The 21,637-nt window shown below is 38.0% G+C and overlaps 1 protein-coding gene across 11 annotated transcripts in view; it reads left to right on the top strand.

Annotated features, from left to right (window-relative positions):
- Positions 1-2,688: 2,688 nt before the first annotated feature.
- The window catches only part of CACNA2D1 (calcium voltage-gated channel auxiliary subunit alpha2delta 1), a 365,044-nt gene continuing 346,095 nt past the window's right edge, over positions 2,689-21,637 (top strand). For 3 of the 11 annotated variants that reach the window (XM_048302695.1, XM_048302700.1, XM_048302699.1), the window contains exon 1: positions 2,694-3,382. In XM_048302695.1, coding sequence (XP_048158652.1) covers positions 3,288-3,382 — 95 coding nt within the window. In that variant the 5' untranslated portion in view covers positions 2,694-3,287. Of the gene's footprint in view, positions 3,383-21,637 lie in introns of all 11 variants that reach the window. The other 8 variants (XM_048302694.1, XM_048302693.1, XM_048302698.1 and 5 more) reach the window with 5 other exon arrangements.

Genomic DNA, 21,637 nt, shown 5'->3' with positions numbered 1-21,637 from the left:
GCTCCAGTTCAAGTTTGCTTGTAAATCCTGTGAAGCTTGCGGGTTGATCTCAAGTTGTCTATCACAGATCTTTCCAGAGCACCACATAGCCCTTGTCAAGCTCCATTTTCCAGCCCTCGCTGCTCCTCTACAGCTCATCCAGCTTGTTTGGAGCTAACCTGTGTGTTTCTCCTCCATGCTAGAGCCACATATAGACAACTTCTCTTTCATCCCTGAGTTTCAGTAAGCTCCACAGGCATTCACTTACACTGTTCACAGTAGATTACCTTGCAAAGGGTCTTGTTATATAGTTGAAAATAGCACAGTAGATTGGAAGCTTTGAACACTTCTCTATTAAATCATAGCAGTATTTTGTATAGAATCTTTTCCACCTTTCAGCCATTGTTCTGTGTATTAGTACTGACAAAACCATCACAATCCAGACCTTACAGCACTAGGTGGGGTGTCAACCTGACCATGCATTGCACAGTTCCATTGCTAGCCACGTGTTACTGTTGTTGGAACTACTAGCAGCTATAATTACTGCCCTAAGGATCTCTATAAGCATCTGAAGTGTAGGCTTACACAAAATTATACTAACAATGGAAGAAATATTCTTGTGTAACCCTGTACTTATCTATTTATTATTTCACATTTTCACTCTCTGATTTTCTGGTCTCCTTTACATTATATTTAAATGGTACATGTGAGTAAGGGTGGTCTTGCTTATTCTCACCTACTGAAACCAGTGTTTCAGTAGGTTATGTTTGCATAGTTACTTGTACTCTCTCCTTCCCAGACCAACATGTGAGTACTTTTCTGCTTGCCCACTCCAGTGGGTTCTCCACTGGGAGAGCACCTCTTTCCCAGCTCAGTGCCCACAGCTTGCTGAACAGACCCTTGGGGGCAGCACTGCTGCGAACTTAATATGAACACTTTCCTGCTGAGAAGAGAAGAAATGGACATATGTTCGATCCTGCAGGTAGGGAAGGAGACAAGTGGGGCATTCCTTTTTATTCTGGAGGGGTGTTGCCAGTCCATTACTATGTTGCCCACTGCAAAACTGTAGGTGTTTTGGGGCACAACTAACTGAAGAACATCTGGTTCCTGGTAACTCAGCAGAATTTAGGCATGAACTTGAGCCAAACTTCAGAGTCCTATCAAGGAGCAGAATCAGTATTTTTGTCCAATATTCATGTTCATAACTGAATTAATGTTAACTTGATGCTGATAATGGTACTCTCAGTGTGAGAGCCCAAGAATGAGGAGATGCCTTAAGTTACACTCTAAGAAGTAAATTTGTCATGGTCTTGTGCAACCTGTACTAGTTCACATTTCCACCCCCTTTCTTCTGTGCATTTCTCCAAACCTTTAATGCCACTCCCCAACATCTTTCTACCCCAGATCTCCTCACGATACATCCCATGGGAAGCAGGACTTTTGTGTCACAGGGCCATGACTCTGCTGTTACCCTGACATCCCTGTGTGGAAGCAGAGGTACTCAGGTGAGCAGCACTGCCCCTTCATGTGGCAAAACTGTAAGGCCTATGGAGACCTACAGAAGCTGGGCTGTAGATACTTTTCAGATGTTTTGAGTCTAAAGGCTGCAGAATCATTTTAGAAAATGCTATTTCAGACTTGCATCCAAACCCTGAATCCTACGTACCTATAGGTAGGTGGATAGGTGAAGACAACTGGGAGTTCTTCCCACCATCTCCCAAGTGCCAGCTCCAATCCAGAAACAATGTAGATGAGTGACTGCACTCTTTACAGATTGCAACTGAAATATCGTGCTGGCTTTGAGCCTAGGCAATGTGAACGCTCAATTCTTCATTTGTGCATCTCAGTTTTGATCCCTTTGCCACCTTTAAAATAGAGATGAGCACTTTCCTGCTTTATAGAAATTGTTGTGAGTTAATACATTCAAGATTATGGTATCCTTAAATACAAAAGAACGTGACGACAGCATGAATACTGGGTCTGCTCTTTCATTTTCACCTGTTGAACCAAATAAATATATTCAAATATAAATATATAAACACGTAAAAAGAAAAAAAAAATAAAAACAAACAAATAAAACCAACCCACAGATAGAAAAGAAAATCAAATTTGTCACTGAACTTTTAAATGCTTTAGCAAATAAGCTAAGAAATATTTCCCTGGATTACTTTCTGCATTTTTACTGAGAACGTATAGTTGCCACAGAGACTGGTGTGCATGAACATAGGTAAACGAAAGGAGGGGAGAGGGAATGCGTCCTCTGAATTTCCAGAGGGATCTGAAATGAGTATCTGGGTTAGCGATGCGGCGGGGCGGGGATGAAGCCCGAAGACTCCCGGCCGTGCCCCCGGGGCCGCTTCCCAGAGGCGCTCAGGGACCCTGCGGGCCCGGGACGCTGCAAAGGGCGGGGGCGACGGCGCGGGGGCCGGGCTGGCTCCGCGGTGCTGAGCGGCGCTGCTCCAGCCGGCCGCGGGGAGAGCGGCATTTATAGACACATCCATAAGATTTCTATTTAAATCGCAGCCCAGACTGGTGGCACACGGGCTGTGTGCGGCTGCTGCTGCTGCCGCCGCCGAGAGGGGAGGAGGGGGCTGGAATTAAAATAAGGCACGAAGCTGTTTTAAAAATAGCGTGCGGGCTGCGCGGAGCGGCGCGGGGCGGGGCGGGGCGGCGGCAGCGCGGCCCCGGGGCGGCCCGGCCGGGAGTTCCTGGGCGCCTTGTATGGAGCGCGGCCGCCGCAGGGCCCGGCGCCCGCCCCCGCTCCGCGCCCCGACTTTCCCCGCTGCCGGCAGGCAAGGCAGGAGCCGGCAGCGATCTGCGCGTCTCCAACTCTCTCCCCTGCTTCCCTCCTCTTCTTTCAGGAGCCGCCACCCCGCCTGCCTCTCTCCTCCTCTTTCTGCTCTGCAATCAGTGGAATAAATCAGGGAAGGACGCGCGCACACACACGCAGAGTAGGATCTGTTACAAAAGTAGCGCTGATGGCGGCGGATCAGATGAAGCTGGAGCTGCTGCTGGAGTAGCAGAGAGTGGAGTATCTCTCGCTCTCTCTCTTTTCTCTGTTTCGCCTCTTCCCCCACTCCACCCACAGATCTCCATCGTTTCTCCTCCTCCTCCTCCCCACCCTCGGCCGCGCTCCCGCTTCTCCGCGCATCTCTGGGCTGCGCCTCCTGCGAGGGGGCGGGTGAGGGGACCGGAGGAGGCTTTAAAGAACCACGGCCCCCCCGCACCGCCACACACACGATAATTGAATTTATTATTATTGCCGTCTCGCCGACTTGGGGAAGGGGGATCGATCTTCGATAAGGAAGATGGCTGCTGGCTGGCTGCTGGTCTTTAGCCTGACACTTTTCCAGTCCCTGGTGATGAACCACTCCTCGGAGGGACCCTTCCCCTCGGCCACCACGTAAGTCCCGGCAGGATCTGGGGGTCCGGGGCGGGGGCACGGCCGGGGCGGGGGCGCTCCTCGGCTCCAGGGACAGCGACAATACAAAGGGAAATCAAGTTAGACCGGGCGGAAAGTGGCGATCGGGGAAAATTGTAGGTTTTCGGCAGCTTTTGCTTAGAAAAGAGTCAGGGTAGCAGAAGGTCCCGCCGGTGAAGGCCGCCGGCGGGACTTTTGAGGTAAAGGCTCCGCCTGGGAATCCCGCTCCGGAGCGGCTCCCAAATAGACCCCGTCAGGTCATCCTTGCCGAGAAGAAAGTTTCGAGTTACACAGAGTCCGCCCCTTCCTCCCAACAGAGGTTATTCCAGCCTGGATGGAGTTTCAACACTGTTTACAAAAAACCCTGAAAACTTTCGCAATTTTAGTAAAAATCCACGCAGAAGGCGGATTTCGTTGCCTTTCCGCGGCCGGCGTGGGAAGCGGGCAGGCGGGCATGGCTGGGAGTTCCGAGCCCGAGCTCCGGCTCCCTCCTGCCTGGCCGGGCTCCAGCGCACCCGCGGGGGCTCGGGGCTGCTGTGGGTCCGCGGGTGCGCACGCGTGGGTCCCACCGGAGGGGCTCTGCCACGCTTAAAGCCACACAGCTGAGGAACTGTTTTCTTCAGCCTTGGCCTTGCGGATCGTTACTTCTCAGAAATACCTTCTCAAGAGCTGAAGGATGCTCGCGGTGCACCGCAGCTCGGTGCCTTGCCTGGCCCTGAGATAGAAATCTTTAAAGCACTGCAGAATTATTAGCACGAAAGTGTTGCCCAGAGCAGTGCAAAGATCAAATAATAATGATGCAATAAAAGAAAGGCAAAAGGAAGCCAATGCATCATATTGAAGATTCGCCTACAGATAGGAGAAAAAAAAAAAAAAAAAAACAACACGACAAAGCACTATGTGATCGTGCTTTCTTCCTTTTCTTCTCTCTCACCTCATTATTTTTATATTCTTTTTGTTTGGTTGGCTTTTTCAAGCACTTACCTTAGTCCCTGAATCTGGGTTAAAGCTACCAGTAGGTAACTTTTAAGTGGATGACTCACTTTAATACATTTTACATAAGAAAAACAGTGCTAATGGTAGTCTTTCCTTATTGTTTAACACCGGGTAGAATTTATTGGTGTCGTTCATCCTGGGCAGAAGGACGCGTTACAGTAACTACGAGCAATGCATTTTCACCAATTAGTACTGCTGGTTTGTTGTTATAATTGGATTCAGTTCTGAGTATCGGTTCCATTATGAAAGACTTAAAGGGATGCTCGCACTGTTAAATGAAAGGAATACAAAGATAAGTGTAGAATAACCACTTAATATCCTGATATATATAATAAGTTGAAAAAATACAGCCTTTCATTGTAGGGGAAATTACCTTTTAAAATATTCTTGTGTTACAGTTTATAAAGATGCGCCATGTAGAAGCAAGTGTAGCAAAATACAAACCCAGGGCTTTTTAATTCATTGTTTTCTTGTGTTTGAGCTCCTGTATTTACGGTTTTTTGAGCTCTGGTATTTACGGTTTCTCACTGACCTGTTAGGTTATCATACACAACTAATTACAATTTATCTTTTATATGGATTTTTCTGAGTTTAAAAGAGAAAGAAGAATGGAACCCAGTGAAATTAAAAGAATACTATCTAAAAAGAATATGTAGAATTTCAAATAGAAGTCCAGATTGCTTTTTGACATAAGAATATGTGGTATTCTTTTAAAACTGGTTTTGTCTCCCTATCTATTTTTGCTAATTCCCTTCAGAATTTACCTTTATTGACAGTCATTATATTAGATTGAAGACAGTGAAACATAACTTTAACTATACCTATATAAAGTAATTCAGAGTATTATGTTAGTCATCAACATTTCCATGTCCTACACAATCTACTTGCGGTTGGCTCTCTTTTTTTCTCATTGTTATTCCATTGAAATATCATAGAAACAATCTATAGCGACTGTCCATCCTTCATAGTACCGTTTCCCCTTTGAAATGGAACCAAAGTGCAAGCAAGGCTTAGTTTGTTTAGAAGGCAGCACACAACAGGTTGATGCATGGAGAGCTGCTTAGCAAAAAGTAATGATGTAACAGGTGCAGGGGAACATTTTTTCTATTCTTTTTTTAAGACTTGACAGCAGTGTTTCATTTCCTACTAAAAATTACAAATGGGGAAGAACAAAGAGAAGTGACGCAAATGCTCTTAATGTAAAAGATATTATATATTAAGAATATTAAAAATAGGAATAAAAAAACCACGGGAGAGGAGAATAAAGGAAAGAAAGGATATGAATAATTGAAGAACTGGAGGTTTGCTGATATTATGTACTTAGCTACCTGTTTTCTCCCCATTATTTTCAACCTCTTTTTTCTCTTAGTTAAAAAGTTGGTCTGAGGAAGCAGGATTTCCCAGCTGTTGTGTGAAAAATGTGCATATTCAGGGCTATAGAGTATATGATTTCTTCAACAACTCATTTTTGTGCAATCATTTTTCTTGCAGTCATCTGTTTCTTCTGCATTAATAAATATTTTACATGTACTTTTACTAAAACATTCAGAAGTCCCTATGACCAGTACAATAATATACAAGCATGTAGTATTCTTAGCAAGAAATGCTGAACGTTTATGCAATGCCTGTTTGATAGAATCTCAGTATTTTTTTTTTTAATTTTAATTTTAATTCTCTGATAAGGAAAAAAAAACCCTGATATATTTACACAGCAAAATATAGAGAATTTCAGGTGAAGGTTTGTGTTTCATGAAATGGTAGCATTAATTTTTCATTGAAAATCTGATCAGGTGATATTGCATTCCTTGCTTCCAGTGTTGAAATATTTCACTGCAAATAGTGATGACTTTCCTTTAATAAACAATTTAGGTATAGTAGTAATTGTGTCTTGACCTGAGCTATCAGGCTTAGCTGCTGATTGATGCATATTGCATTCCATTTAAATATATTAATTGTGTCATGTATTAGGGATCTGTCTGTTGGTGCAAGATACCATGTTCTTACTTTTAACACAGCAAATCCAAGTCCTTCAATTACACATGCAACACAGCAGATATTTTGCACTTAGATGAGGATATTGTATACAGTACTCCTGGCACTATAACCACACTACTGCTATCACAGTATGCAAAGCACTTCTTTCTTTATAGCCATATATATTCACATCTGTACAGACTTCAGAAAAAAAATTCTATTAAATATACAAGGTTTGTATGTTTCCTGATAATGGTAGCAGAAAACTCCATTTATTTCTGTTTCTCTATATCGCATGAAGACAGACTTGACTTTAAGTATACCTTGTAATTCCTAAGTATCTTTTTGGCACAGCATGTGTTGATATTGTTGCTCGTAGTAATGTACTACATAAAGATACAACTTCTCCTTTCTGATAATAAACCTGTTTGTACTGATTAAAAAAGAAACAAACAAACAAACAAACGAAACATATTTTAATTTTTTTAAACCTACAGATGAAGCCTTTCAAAATCAATGGGACTGTTTCTGTAATTAGTACATAATTGTGGATATATCTTAATGTCTGTTCTTTTTATTCCCCCCCCGCCAAGTTTCCTCTGCCACTCCTTTTCTGTCTTTCCTTTATCTTATAACATTTTTTCCTCCTCAGTCACTTCTTCTGTATGTATGTATTACATTATATATTATATTCAAGACAGATCTGCCACTTAGATAAATTGGTGTAAAACATCGGTGGATAAAAATATAAAAAAGATAAAAATAGTATACATAGAAACGTATATCTATATGTATGCAGACAGGACATTTTTAGAAAAGAAGTTGTGTATTCCCATTTTTTACTTGCATGAATCATCTTTACTGTTTTGGTGTCATTAGGACAACTCAGGGAAGTCTATATGAGTCATATGAATTAGGGCTTTTACAACTGGGACATTCATATTTTTGGCTTCTGCACATGGACCTAACAAGTGTAGGTCCTGCTGAGAATGTGGCTGGGCTTGGTACTCAGCATCACTTTCTGTATGGCACCAGTGACCAAAGGTAGACAGATGACATTTATGATGTTTTCAGCTGTTTCTACTGTCAGACTTAGGGATTTTGACACCTCTCATATGCGTAAAATCCCATTTATAGCTTAAAGTCTGTGATAGAAGTATGTCAGTTTAACTGCTGATGTTAATTAGAAAAGACTACTATATTAATGGATTATAAAATATCAGACTCTTTCTCATTTGAATTTTTTCTTTTCTCAACCTATTTAAAAATATTCTCTATTAGGAAAAAAATAAAGTACTAAAGTGTACCTTCATATCAGTGAATTTGAAAGAGAGCCAAAAAATGTAATCTACTTAGAATCAGGGAAGTGCAATATCACCTCTTAGTGTTTTCTCAGCAGCACATGTCTAAATGCTGAGCATTATGCAAGATGCTTAAACCACTGATATTTTAAAGAGTGTTGCTTCATTCCATTCTTCTAGTGGAAACATACTTAGAATAAGTGTGAAACAGCTTGTTGATTGGTGGTGTTTATTTGGGTGTTTTGGTGGGATTTTTTTGATTGTGTGGTGGGGGGGGTTGTTATTATTATTTTTTTTAATGTCCCTGTACATGTGGTGATGATAAATGCAAGTTATTTGAATTTACAAAACATTTTTCTGTTTTACATATTTTATGATATAAATTATGAATGGACAATTTTTTTATTTGTTTCCCTCCTGGGTATTTATGCTGAAGCCTCAGAATTTACAAATTCTACAGATTTACATTTTATTGAGTATGAAAATTCAGCTGAAATCATCAAAATAGATACTAATCATAAAAGATGAAATTTCATTGAAATAAATCAGCATTATAGTGGTTCTTGCCATCTTTCATTTTGCAGTGATGCTATTTTCAGAACTGCATTGCTCATACCCTGCAAAATGACTTTATCCAAGAATTCAGCTGCTAGAAAGAGAGCTGGAGCTTGGCAGCACATTAGCCTGAAATGTATTCATTGTTAAATTGAAGGCCTGTTGTAGAGATCTTAAAAATATTTATCTAGCAGAGTATTTGAAATTGATGGAAGCATGGTCAAATTCTTTCTGCTTTAATGTTTTGTAACAAAGGAACAACCCAGACTCTAGCTGCCCACTGGTAACTGACATGTTTGTGCCTTGATCCTTTCTTGCCTTCTTCGAGAATCCCGTATCCAAGGTAGTATCTTCTAGACCAATGTTTGACTTAAACATCTGTACGATAGGGATTGCAGTTTAGAAGCATTTTAGTAGAGAAGAATGACTCATTCTCTCTGTTGCTGACCATAGCTGAAGTAGAATTGAGCCCCAGACTGTTTTGTACTTCTTTGCAGCAGTACCCGGGCTTTTGATTCCCTATGCTTAAGCTGCATGTTGTGTTTAGAGTGCTTATAAACACCTTTGTGACAAAAGGTTATATTTTTGATGGCAGAAAATGTTGTTTTCTAGTGCCTTGTTAACAAATTTCCTTGAATAGAAGAAAAGATTTACCAGAAAACAACACTGGAATAAAATTACTGGACCATAGCTACAATTTGGTAAAGCCAGATGCTATAATTAATTTTTGTCTTTTAAAAATGCCGAATCAGACTTCTTGATATAAAGAATGACATCTCAGTGTCCTCAGTGTTCTGGTAAAGAAAAACATAGCTAGCACCTTGAAAATGCACAGAAAATAAGAAGTACAAAACAATAATTGCATTTGTGTCCCCAGCCCTGGGCAGTGCATGTGTGTTCTGTCTTAGATCACTCTTAGCCCATTCCTGCATCAGCTTTTTCATTCCCCCTACAGCAGCTGCAGGACAGGTATCAATGTATACTTAAATGATTTGCATTTGAAATTACAGCTCTGATTTATCTGTCTTACTGGATCTATTAAAGAGCCTGATCCCACTCAACTTTCCTCAAATATGCATAGGGCAATGCTCTGTTCTGTAGGTTCAGACCAAGAGCCAAATTTTGCATCAGTTGTGCCATTGCCTACTGTAGCAAATTGGTCATTGCTGTTAGGGGGAGTTATGATTCTTCTTGCCCTCCTGATTTCCAATAGTAAAAGAGAACTGGATTCAATATTGTTTGCAGAATATGACTTTTATGTTACACGGTACTGTGGAATGCACGCAGCAGTGCTGCAGGAGTGGCTCACCTTTAAGTTGGAAATATATAACACTGATAGTGAAATTACTGTCAACTGCACTTCTACTTCAGTAATGTTCATGGATTGTATATTCTCAATTTAGGGCCAGACTCTGCTGCTTATACCCTGGAATGAATAAAGTTCCATTGATACTCTCAGAAGAATCTGTGCAAGAGTGAAGATTTTCAAAATACACTTCAGCACTTTTTAATAACTAAAATTAATGGCATGTGCCTGCAGCTATTCAGCTGAAGAGGGATTTTTCTTTTCCTTCTCCACTGCTTTCCAAACTATTTTTTGACCTACTCTGCTTCTAAGCAAACTCAGTGTTTCACATGTTCCCTCCTTTCATCCTTCCTTCCAGACTTAGTAAGTTTTCAGGGTGAAACGTAAGATAGACTCTCTCTTTCACAGCCACCCTGTGACAAGAATATGGCTCACTGTTTGTGAATGTTACACTAATGATGGTAGGGATAGGACCATGGTTTTTGCTTATGTTCCTCCTTACAAGACCTTTCTCTGCATGCCAACAGCAAACTGATGACAAAGAGTGAATTTCTGTTCCTTGTATAGTTTTTCCTATTTATTTACAAAGTTTCTAACAAGTTTATGAAAATGATTGACATTATTTTGCATCAACAAATCAGCAAGCTTTTGCAGATAATTACAGTAATTCAAAATCAGTCTTTTTTTTAAATCTGAGGCAGGCCTGAAATAACCATGGAAAGTGAATGTGAAGTTGTAATATTGCTGACTATTACAAAAAGTGATTTATTTGATTTTCACCCTCCTTAAATTACATTCTCAATCCCTCTCATTTTAGGGTTGGATAGGGTAACTATAGTCTGATTTTGTAACAGATATTCTACATAGTGATTTAAAAATTTTTCTTTTTTGAATTTTCCTTTGTTTCTCCAGGACCATGAATATTCAGCCAGAAATGCAGAAATAAGATTAAAAAAAAAAAAAAAATGTCTTATGGACCATATGAACTAAGAATCATTTTTGCACAGCCTTTATTAGATGTGACATGGATGTAGTGTAACATTGGATTAGTGGTCCTTTTTTCAGCATAAAATGCTTCAGTTCAAATCTGTGAGCAAAGTCTCTCAAATTTATTCATTATAATAAAATCTTATTCACTTTTGACATGATTTGAGAAGTAAATAAGAACACAAAGGAGTTGCTGAGTCCACAGTCTAGTTTTTGTAGGAATCAGGTGATAAATTTTGTTAATTTTTATTTAAAAGAGAAAAGCTAGACTTGATTCATCCAAACAGTATTTGAACTGAAGTGCTCCTATTGTCCCTGTTGAGGTTCCCACCAGACTGGTCTAGAAGCTTAAAATGTTCCCCAGTGATATCTCTCCTGCCCTTATCTTTACTGGGATTTTTATTATATTGTGATAGCGTGGAATAAATATTCTTTCAGGTAGGCATAAAAATAAAATTACAAAAGTTCTGTGGCTAAGGGTGGTGCCAGTTCTAAAATGTAAATCAAGTCATGCCACTTTTCTCAATTGTCATTACTAATACCATGTTGTGTTTTTCTTTATACACTAAGGTGGTCTTAAAGAAGTAAAAGGGAAGTTTTGTTCATTCTTGAAATGAGCAGAAATTTGCCACACTAGGTATATGTTGACTCTTGATCAGAAATTCAGACCTTTTCTATAGGAGGGAACTGAGTCACAGGAGCTGTTCTGTCGAAGATTATTGAAGTCTGGAATGGATGAATTGTGTTATCAACACTGCAGGAAGGAGAGGAGTAATGAAAAAGAGATGACAGGAAGTGTGAATTACAAAGTTGCGGTTCTTACTATTCCTTCCCTTGACTCTTACAGGTCAGTCCTGCACACATAGATCCAATGTCCCATGAGACCAGTCAAAGTGTGGAGGGTTAAGTACAACAGTCCACTAAAAGGCAAATTTTAGTTAATAATGTTCTGATGTGGACTAGAGGTGATAAAAATGGTTTATTTTGTAAATGGGTAAATGAAGCCCCACAGTAATCATTTTCCCCCAGTGTGGATTGGGGTAGTCTATTTGTTAGAAGTCTTGTGGATCCTAAATGCAACCCTATACTGGGAGTCAATGCTCTTTATTTGGGGAATGCTCTGCCCTTAAAACTATGTTTTATGAGTTTATTCCAGAAATGTTGTGGCTTCTCATGCAGATGTTAATGCAGAAGTTCCTTTTTTTTGCAGTGTATGGCAGTTTTCTTGCAATTTATTTAAGTAGAATAAAATATAATACATAATAATATACTATTCATTGGTAAGTAGAATAATTTCTGCAGATATTATTGAACATCCATTTTTTCTGTTAGCCTCACTTGTAATTTTATTATTTTTGTGTATGGGTGTAAAAAGTACTTTAGATTTTTTTTGAAGACAGGTCAAAGTGAAGAATAATTCATGTAGAGACAGAAACTAAGTGTAGTGAGCAATGAACCTTCTTGCACCATCATCATCTGTGGAAAGTATCCTGCATTACGTTGATTAGCTCTGTGTGTGTTTCATAATGCAGGAAGTATTTCAGTATTTCTTGATCTGAGCCTTTTCTCAGAAATTAATTCAGTGGCACCAGTTTTGGAAAAAAAAAAAAGAAAAAAGAAAAAGGAAAAAAAAAAAGAAAAAAAAAAGAAAAAAAACCCCAAAAAAATAGAGAGGCAGTAGACTCTGTAATTTACTTTTATTTAATCACAAATATTCTTATTTTGTTTTCTATGATGTACATCCAGAATTGTGTGTACCATTGCTGAGCTTTTTATCATTAAATGCCTCTCTTTATTGTTATCTGCCTTGCTTTAACTACCTTGCCTTATTTCTCAAGTTTTTTACCTAGTTTTCTATATTAATTTCTCTCATTAAAGTAGGAAACTTCAGTGTCTTACCATTTAGTCAGGCAAGGGTTTATTGTCAAGATTAATTTGTTAGCTAATGCCTCTAAAGCCTTCTGTAGTTGAAAAGTGTTGTTAAGCTGTTAAACCTAATTTATTAAGATGTGTGTTTGCTATATTCCCACTTTGCCTCAGAAACTTGCATGACCAAATCTTTCCTAGATGGATGATACCTCTGGTTTACCTGGTTCTCAAAGTGGTTTCTTAATAGAATCTTTTTAGAAAAGGTACCATTATATCTGCTTCTTTTGGTAACTTGTGATCTGGGGATCTGGAAGAAATTAATCCCCACAATCTGTACTTCTTGGATGTACACAGATTGCAAAACATAAGTTTAACAGCATTTTTAGAAACTAACAGGAGTCAGCAAAAATCTGCAGACAGTATCATGAAGAGAAGCCAGTATGTGACTCATGCCTACGCCACACACTCGTTGCACTCCTTTGCCAGTCGTGCCAATTCCTTTTCCACTGTGGAAAGCACTGGGAGCTGTGGATCTGGGGACCTTCTGAAATTTGTACTTTGAATATTTTGTACTTGAAAAAGAGACAATGGTTAGATAGAAAACTAGCCAAGGGCTCATGACACGAGTTCATTAACATGATCTGTTGCTTCTTTTGCAGCACAGGTTACTGCTGGTTTTATTCCATTTCTAAAATGGGAATGACACCCAAATTGTCATCCTGCTTGAATCAATGTGTTTAATAATGCAAGGTGTCCTGTTTCTATAAGAAAGATGGTAAGAAAAGTACATATTTTTTTCTGTTTACAGACTAGTAGCATGCCTATGACGATCACCAGCAATCGCTAATTACCTGACAATCACCAAGACTCTTCAGATTTCAAGCAAGATTAACATAGTTTTCATAGCAATTATTTTTGTTTGCTACAGACACTAGCAATAGAAGTGTAGCCCCTTTATTATTCTTTTTTGTTGTTGTTGTTATTTGTCAAGGCACTTTTTTCCTTAGCATCTTCTTGATTAAATTTTTTATCTGCTGTGAACATATTTTAGATTATGTGGTAGATATATAAGCTGGGAGAGAATCACTAATATGTGCAGGAACATGTCTTAAGGAGATTTCGGCATAATATACACACGGGGAAAAGGTTTGTGGTAATTGAAGGCAGAATGTGGTCTCTTTTGACTGATTAGAAATACATGAGGGATTTGTGCATGACTAAGAGTATGTCTAGGATACACTCTAAATGTCTTTGGAAATGGTCGGGTGCCCAATTTCATCCTTCTTTGCACCAGTGTAATTTCAGCATAATGAATATCAGTCCTGTATCATTTAAATCCTGAGTGCAAAGATGAATCCACATAAAATAATTTCTGATTAAACACATACAGGTTTCATTGCAACAGAATGAGTCATCACTGTCAAGGCCTGATTGTGAAAATTACATAAAATAAAATGTAATACATGATTATATTAGGCTTTGAAGAGGGGAATTGTGAGATATCTCAAGGAAACCATGTGTGATATCAGATGTGGTCATTTGTCTTCCTTTTAAATTATAAGCTCTGACACCACTTCATTGTCTGTGCCCCACTGAGCAACTGTCCATGTAAGAAAGAAGTTTTTAATGTGCTGGAAGGCACTGAAAAATGTTCCCCCAGATTAGGAACAAACACGATTTTATTACCTAAAATTGTGGAATTGTAAGGAAGAAACACTTTCCTTTTCAAGGTACAGCAATATCTAGTAGTGTGGCGGCTAACTCTAAGTGGCTTTCACGAATGTACGTTTTTGTAGTTTTATTTTTGCTTTTAGTTTTTTTCTTCTTAAGCAATTAGTTCTAGACCTTAATTTGGAAGGGTAGAAATTATAGAAGTAATTTAATTTAACCCCTCATTATGCACAACCAAGTAATTCATTAATCTTTTGGGTATGAAGTCTTGATTTTTCTGGTAATCAGCAAGAAATTTACAGACAAACTTTATATTTGTTTTCAGTGAAGCTGGATTTACTCTGAGAGATTATATTGATGCTTTATGGGGACATAAGGTAAAATTCTGATATGATAGCTGCTTTGCTAATAGAAGCAAAAGCCAGTGTCTTTACTCATCTTATATATATATGTTCCTTGTACAGATACACTCTCCCAGTCTGCAAAATTAGGATTGAAAACACCCATCACTTCCTTGCATGGATGGTGAGAGTTTCAGTTAACAAATGACCATACAGAATTTTGCAGTGGATGTATGGAACAATAATTTGCTTGCAGGTACTTTGTTGATAGCATTTTTTCCTTTCATAACTCCATTTATTGATAGAAAAAAAGTACTTTTATGGCCTGTGAGGTAGTCTTGCACAAACTAGACTAGTAGTCATGCTCAGTTGTTCTTGTAGGTATCCATGCTTCTACAAACACTTTATGTATTCATTAGTGATGCTTTCCACATTGCAAATAGAAGTTAAACATTGATGATCAAAACTTTTGTTCCACACATCTCATTAACTGGGGGTCTATTTCTTTTTGGTGAATAGTATTCTACTCAACAATTGTCCCATTACTCTCTGTGGGAATAATGTGTTTCTAGAATAAAGTGATGATCAATGTTTTAAAAAATCTTTTAGAAAAACTTTTCAAAAAAGTAAAAAGTAAGTTATGCTATTTTAAAGCTTAAACCCTTGAAAACTAGGAATAGCAAGATAAGAAACTGCCTTACGCCTTAAATTGTTTTCCTTATAATATCTTCATTGTGATCCTGTCTTCAGTTACAAAACCAAAATTTTTTTCTGCTGGAAACACCTTTCATTGAGAATGTTACTCAAAATGCAACCCCACTCTAGGAGTGGTGTATTTTGTAGATAATACTGGCAAGGATGAAAATGAGATACTTTGTCTCTAGCAATGTAAAACTAGTATTAGTTGCCATTACATGGAGAGTGTGTAAAAGCATCTGCCTTTGGGGATTAAAAGTAATTTATTAGCCAAAGCTATTCTCTGAACCCAAAAGCTATGATAAAGATATCCTATTCAAAGACGTGTTTTGAGATGTTTGGATTTTTTTATCGCTAGGATCTCGTTTCACTGCAGAAAGACTGATCACTGGTTGATGCCATGTTTTTTATGCTGTGCGACTTCAATAATTAGTACTACAGTCTCTCTGTGGGCAGGAATTATTTTCTAGCTGGGATTTTTCCTGAAAATTAACAAATTAACAGGAAATATCAGCAATATACCAGAGAAGTACTGACTGTTCTAGTTACCCACATGGTTGAAAAAAATCAAGCTTCTTGTGTGTCTATCTCCACATTTAATTGTGTGGTGATTTGTAAGCAACCATAACCAAATTTAAGAGATTTCAATACTTTACATTTTAGATTTCTGGTGTACCAGATCCAAATTCCCTACACTGATACTTAGGGATGTGTATTTGGATCAAAATTTCTCAAGGCTTTCTTAATGGCCAAAAAGGTAACCTGCACACCAGGATCATATGCAATATCACTCAAAGACTGCATAAAATAAAGAAGTTCTTCATTTCTTATAATGAAAGTTTCCTACAATGTCTGCAAAGTAATAAATTAAATAATTTTTTACTTTAAAAAACCAAAATCCAAAGAGAAAAACCCAACAAAAAACCCCACAAAACTTGCAGTATTTTAGATGTGTTTTACTCCAAAGTTCTTAAACAAATATTTGGTAGGCAAATCTAGGCTGCATGAGGTACACAGTTTTGTTTGTTGCTGTGAAATAGAGCTTTAATTCAACAGTAATTTAGATCGATTCAGTTTGTGGTTTGTTACTATGTGATTTGACACAGACACACACTCTCCATGCAACATTTCTTTCACCTGGGAAAATTGGATAATGAACTAATGAAGGTTTTCTTGGCTGATAATGCTGTCTGTTTTCAGAGCGCAGCAATTACACAATCTTTTAGCACTCAATGTCTATCTAAACAAAATCAATGCAAAAATAAGGGCTATTTACAGCGAAGTGTCATTATTTTATAATGTTTGGGTAGTTCTCTGAGAGTCTGAAATGATATTGAAATGATACAGTAAAAAAAAAAATCTGAGGAGCTTTAAAGCCAGCAGTCTAATGGCCACCTGATTTTTCTATCAGCTCAAATAATTCATCACTACTTGTCTGCCTCCATACAAATGTAATGTTTATCATTGCTACTTACCTTTTCTTTTTAGAAAAGCTCAATTCTATACATCTCAAAACTAGACTTGATTTGAATTTACATGGTTTCAAAGTTGTAAGTTGAGACTGGATTGAAGCTTCCAAACCATTTATTTACAATAATACAGGAGTTTTGCGGTCTGTTGTTTTTTTTTTTTTTTATTCTTTCCCAGTTTTCTCCTTCATCAGTGAATTCTTCAAAAGGGCATGGCAAATTGCTTGGACAATTTTTTGTAATATACTGTGTAAGTGCTGATTTTTGCTATTACATATCAAAGCAGAATAAAGCTGAATTCTTATTGCCATTAAAATTATGGTAAAGATGAAGGCATATTCAGGCTATCAGCTACTTCACTTTAGCCTGCAAATTAAGGTAAAGAAAATTCAGATTAAATATACAAAATGCCTTGATATTACAACTAAGTATCTCGTGGGTCCATTCTCTAAAAGCTGTCATGGTGCTTTTGAAATGTTAAGCTTCTAAATTTGTGCTGAAGAGAAATCTGAAAGAGCAAAAGCTCTCTTCTGTATTACTTTGGAGCTGGACAGTACTTTTTCCATTTCCCAACTTTTTTATTTTCAACTGTTATATTTTTAAAAAGGAAAAAAAAGCCAAAAACCTTGCCATTTTTTAGTTCACTTAAAAGGTACGAACCGGGTTAAACCATTAAAACATATAACCACATTACCACAGTACAAGTATGGAATGGTGTCATAATATGAGATGAAATAAAATATTCTACTATAGGCTTTCTTTTTTTTTGATCAAGTACTGAATTAGCTACTTGATCTAAAGAAATTGCTACTAAATTACTCTGATAAAACATATTCCCTGGAAACATTTCAGGTCAGTTTGGACAGGGCTCTGTGCAACCTGATCTAGTTAAAGATGTCCCTGCCCATTGCAGGGAATTGGACTAGATGACCTTTAAAAGTTCCTTATGACCCAAACTGTTCTATGATTCTATCTGTTTTTACAGTATTTCTGAATTCTTCTTTTAGTAGAATATCTGTGAATTGTTTTAAAGGCTTCTAGATGTTATCTTTTTTGCCAATCTACTCCAGAGAAGCATGGTGATGTTGACTAGCTTTCACTTCTGTCTTAGGTAATACCTTTTAATGATATTAAGTTTGACCTTTTCTGTTCTCATGCAGCGGAAAAAAATAATGCTAAATCTCCATGGAAATGGTCTGTAATCCCTGTTTTCTGAGTGGTGGTAAAAGAATTTCAAAAATTCATAGAAATAGAATATAATCTGTTGCATCATTTTTTATATCTGTGATGCATTTCTGGATCTGTTTTCTAATATGGCTGAATCTGTTGTGTACAATTCAGTCTGACCTATGTGAACGAAGTATGTCAGGCTAGGTCTGACATAGGTCTGAGTTTTCCTGTGTACACATCTCAAACAGCAGCACTGCATGCATCATGGAAGTGTATCTCTGTTCTTATGAACACAATGCTTGAAATCTCCAAACAAGGAACAGTTCCCGTATCACTACAGATTCTTTGTGACGGAAACTTATCAGAAGGAGGCAGAGATCCTTAGACAGAAGGTTTGTCAGGGAAACAGCATCCTTAGTAATGATAAAGCAATATATTTTATGTCTCCTAAGGGTTTTCCCTAATAATACCTGTAGGGGAATAAGTAATGGCAGGGGTAACGTTATGTATACTAATGTGTGTGCACCTCTAAGATGATGCAGACAGTCACATCTTTCTATATTTTTTTCTCCTATGTGTTCATTGTAGTTATCAATATAGGAGAGACATGGCTTAGTACCCAGGAGAATGGTATAATATCTGTCATAGATGACACCATTAGTGACAGGAAGGACAGAGTGGTAGTTTGCCCAATATTTACTACAGTGCTCTTAGTGCTTTGTAAATGGATGTTGTCACCATTTAGGACTTCATAAAACTTAATAAATCTCTCTCTTAGCATTCTTATCCTGCAGTTGTCTTTGCATGTGAATATTTCTGAACAGTGAAGCTGTGCGACAGGTAGGAAAATAATATTTGTAGGACTGGGCACAGCTAATTTATTAAAGGAGATACATTATTTTTTACAGTACATCTAGTATGGACCTGTTTTGTCTTCAGACTATGATCAGTGGAAGAGACTTAAATTTCTGTATCTCAGCTTCAGTGAATTGTTTACAGCTATTCAGGCTCGAGTTGTATGTATGACTACATTGAGATCCATTGGTTTGGGTGGGAGTAGCATGTGACATGTAATTGTTGATACATGTTTTGCTGTATTTCTCTGTGCTGGCAATGTTATTGAGACTATACAGCAGTATTATACTTTCCCATTATGAAGTGTGGGATAGCTAGTAGGATATTCTTAACTACAGAATTACAAAAGGTTGAATGTTAATCTACACGACATCCAAAGAAAGCACAAAGGAAAGCTTTTCAAAAATAAAGACTGTACTTTAAACCTAAATTTATAAAGTCCTTTATAAGCAGCTAGTGACTGTGTGACCTTAGGTATATGGCATGGTTATCTCTGCCTCTGCTAATTGGTCTGTGCCACACATCATTGCCACTCTGCACCATGCCAGGCAAAACCCCTTGCTCTGAATCTGACTTCCGCCAAGTACTGAATCATTTAATCCTCTGTCTTTTAAACTATGGGAGAAATGCATGGATGAAGATGGCAAAACTCATGTTGACGCCAGAAAAACCATAATTTTACCCTGTACAGTTTGAAATTATTCCTGTGACAGTAAGGTACACAGAACTACTGTATGTCTGTGTGGATCACACACAGATTTCCTCTGCGAGCCTTTAGCTCTTTATTGAGCTGAATGTAAGTTCATTATCTTCCATGTCTTTTTATATTCATTTGCCTCTTGCCTCTGTGTAATTAAAGTTAATATCTATGTAAACATTAGTTATGTACACTCAGCAGATAAGTGTAACTACTGACTAGTGGTTAAAACTAGCTGATGGGCAAATAATTAGGGTTACTTTTGAAAAAGATTCAGAGGTATTTTGCAGTTGCTGCCTATGCTGTGTGTCGAAACTGAAACATCCACATTTATAAGTATTTAACATCTTTCATGAGGACCAAGCATTTTCTCTCACTCATACTCATTAATTTTTAACAAATAAATATGGATTTCATCTACTATTGATGGGGGAAAAAAAGGCTTTTCAGTTTGTTTTCTGAGAAAATAATAGTTACTGAAGCATAAATTAAGCTTGGCCAGCAATAGATACAGTTTGTTGAACACTAGGGAATACTTAAAGGCCATTTGGTTTCCTTTTCCCCCAAAAAAAAATGCAGGCTGAATCAGATATTGTGTAACAGGCTACCTGGATTGTTATGAGTCAGGGAAGGTGGAGTGACATTTGGTTTCTTTGTTTAGGATTTATGTAGGTTTTAGAAAGGGATATATGTGTAAAAATAGCATGATTTTCTCTACTTCCCAGCAGTGCTATTTCTTTATCCCTAATCTGTATAAACCCAAATATTTCTGTTTACTGGGAGATCAGAAATTTGAAAGAAGTGGTGCATCTCAGGTGGGAGGAAGGTAGCATCCACCTGTTGAAAGCAAGTTCCTGCTACAGCTAGAAGGATGCCCTTCCATTTGAAATTCAGTACTGTTTCTCTGTTAAAACCAAGAAAGGGATTTGAAGTCTTTGCAATAGGATTGTTTCATTAATTGGTTAGTATTTAAGGAAACCTACATGATTTTTCTTCTGTTATGTTCACGTATGTACCTGTGATTCATCAATTTAGAAAGAAGTGCTGTCAGATTAGCAGAGGAAGAGCGACCTGGATTCAGACAGATGCCAGTCAAAGCTGGAAAGCCCATTTCCAGTGACATTGCAGGGATGGCTACTCGCTGGAGTTCGCTTTGGAGTGCAAATGTGGCTGCAGAGGCCTCAGGCTTTTGGCTAAGGAGCATCAGGAAAGGGATCCACCTGAGGAGCCCAGGTTTGACACAGTTGGATTGCATCCAGCTTGGAGTATTACTGTGCCTTCCTGTAGAAGCTGGAGCTGCTGATAACTAATGAGGTCTGTACCATGTTCAGAGTGCTTGCTGACAGCACGTCACAGAGCAGCAGCGTAATATAAATAATAATATTTTACTGTGTTTTCTTTATTGCTCTTTGTTGCTTATATTTTTAGCTGCTTGCTGCAAGAGATGGGCCTCTGGATTGCTTGCTCTGGTGCACACACTTTCTTTTTCGCTGGCTGTATCTCTCTGTCTCTTGACAGGTGTAAGGAGGATCCTAAATATAGAAGCCACCCGTCAGTTGGCTTCAGCAATCAGCAAGCACTGATTTAGTATTTCTCTTAACCAGCTAAGCTCCAGAAGGGTGTCTCTTTTAAACTTTTATCAATTTATTCCACTTCAAGCTTTCTTCAAAATTGTTAACAGACCAGGTTATCCTACAGCATGAAGAATACTATTAATAGGCATGTTTCAGAAATTATGGTTGTCAAGAATGGCTTTTGCAATGGAAAGGAGAAAAAATGGTTTTTAAAGAACTCCCTTGTTTTAGTAGTTTAGTTAATGATGCAGTATCTCATTGGGGAAAACAGTGAGACCAGGTGTAAGTACAGTCTCCAGTTTTTAGATGAGCACACTTTCAGACATAAGTAGTTGCACACTTTCCTATGAGTTTTTCCTTATAAGAAGAAACGTTAATGCAAATATACTGTTTAACTGGGATTTACTTTGCTATACACAGAAATCTGGCATGTGGTGAGAAATGGAGGTGTCCTGGTACTGCATACTTATAGTGCTCAATAAAATTATTTTTAACACAGAGTAATATTTTTTTTCATGTTCATTTCTTTATTCTGCAGTTAAGGTCACCACAAAAGTACTGATTCTTAAAAATTAATTGACCATGTTTAATAGATTACCACTGCAAAAAGTTCTAATTAGAATATTTGGGGGAAAAAAGATCTGAAACACTGCTTTAAAGACAACTTAAACATTTTTTGTTAGTTTGTAGGCAGGCATCTCAAAGTCTTTCTCTTCCTTGTGACCAGTTTTCATTAATATTCATAGAAATTTTTCACAGCCTACACAGAAGAGGAG

The sequence above is a fragment of the Corvus hawaiiensis genome, chromosome 4 (genome assembly GCF_020740725.1).
Source record: "Corvus hawaiiensis isolate bCorHaw1 chromosome 4, bCorHaw1.pri.cur, whole genome shotgun sequence".
Classification (NCBI taxonomy): Eukaryota; Metazoa; Chordata; class Aves; order Passeriformes; family Corvidae; genus Corvus; species Corvus hawaiiensis.
This window is presented reverse-complemented; position numbering and strand designations above follow the sequence as displayed.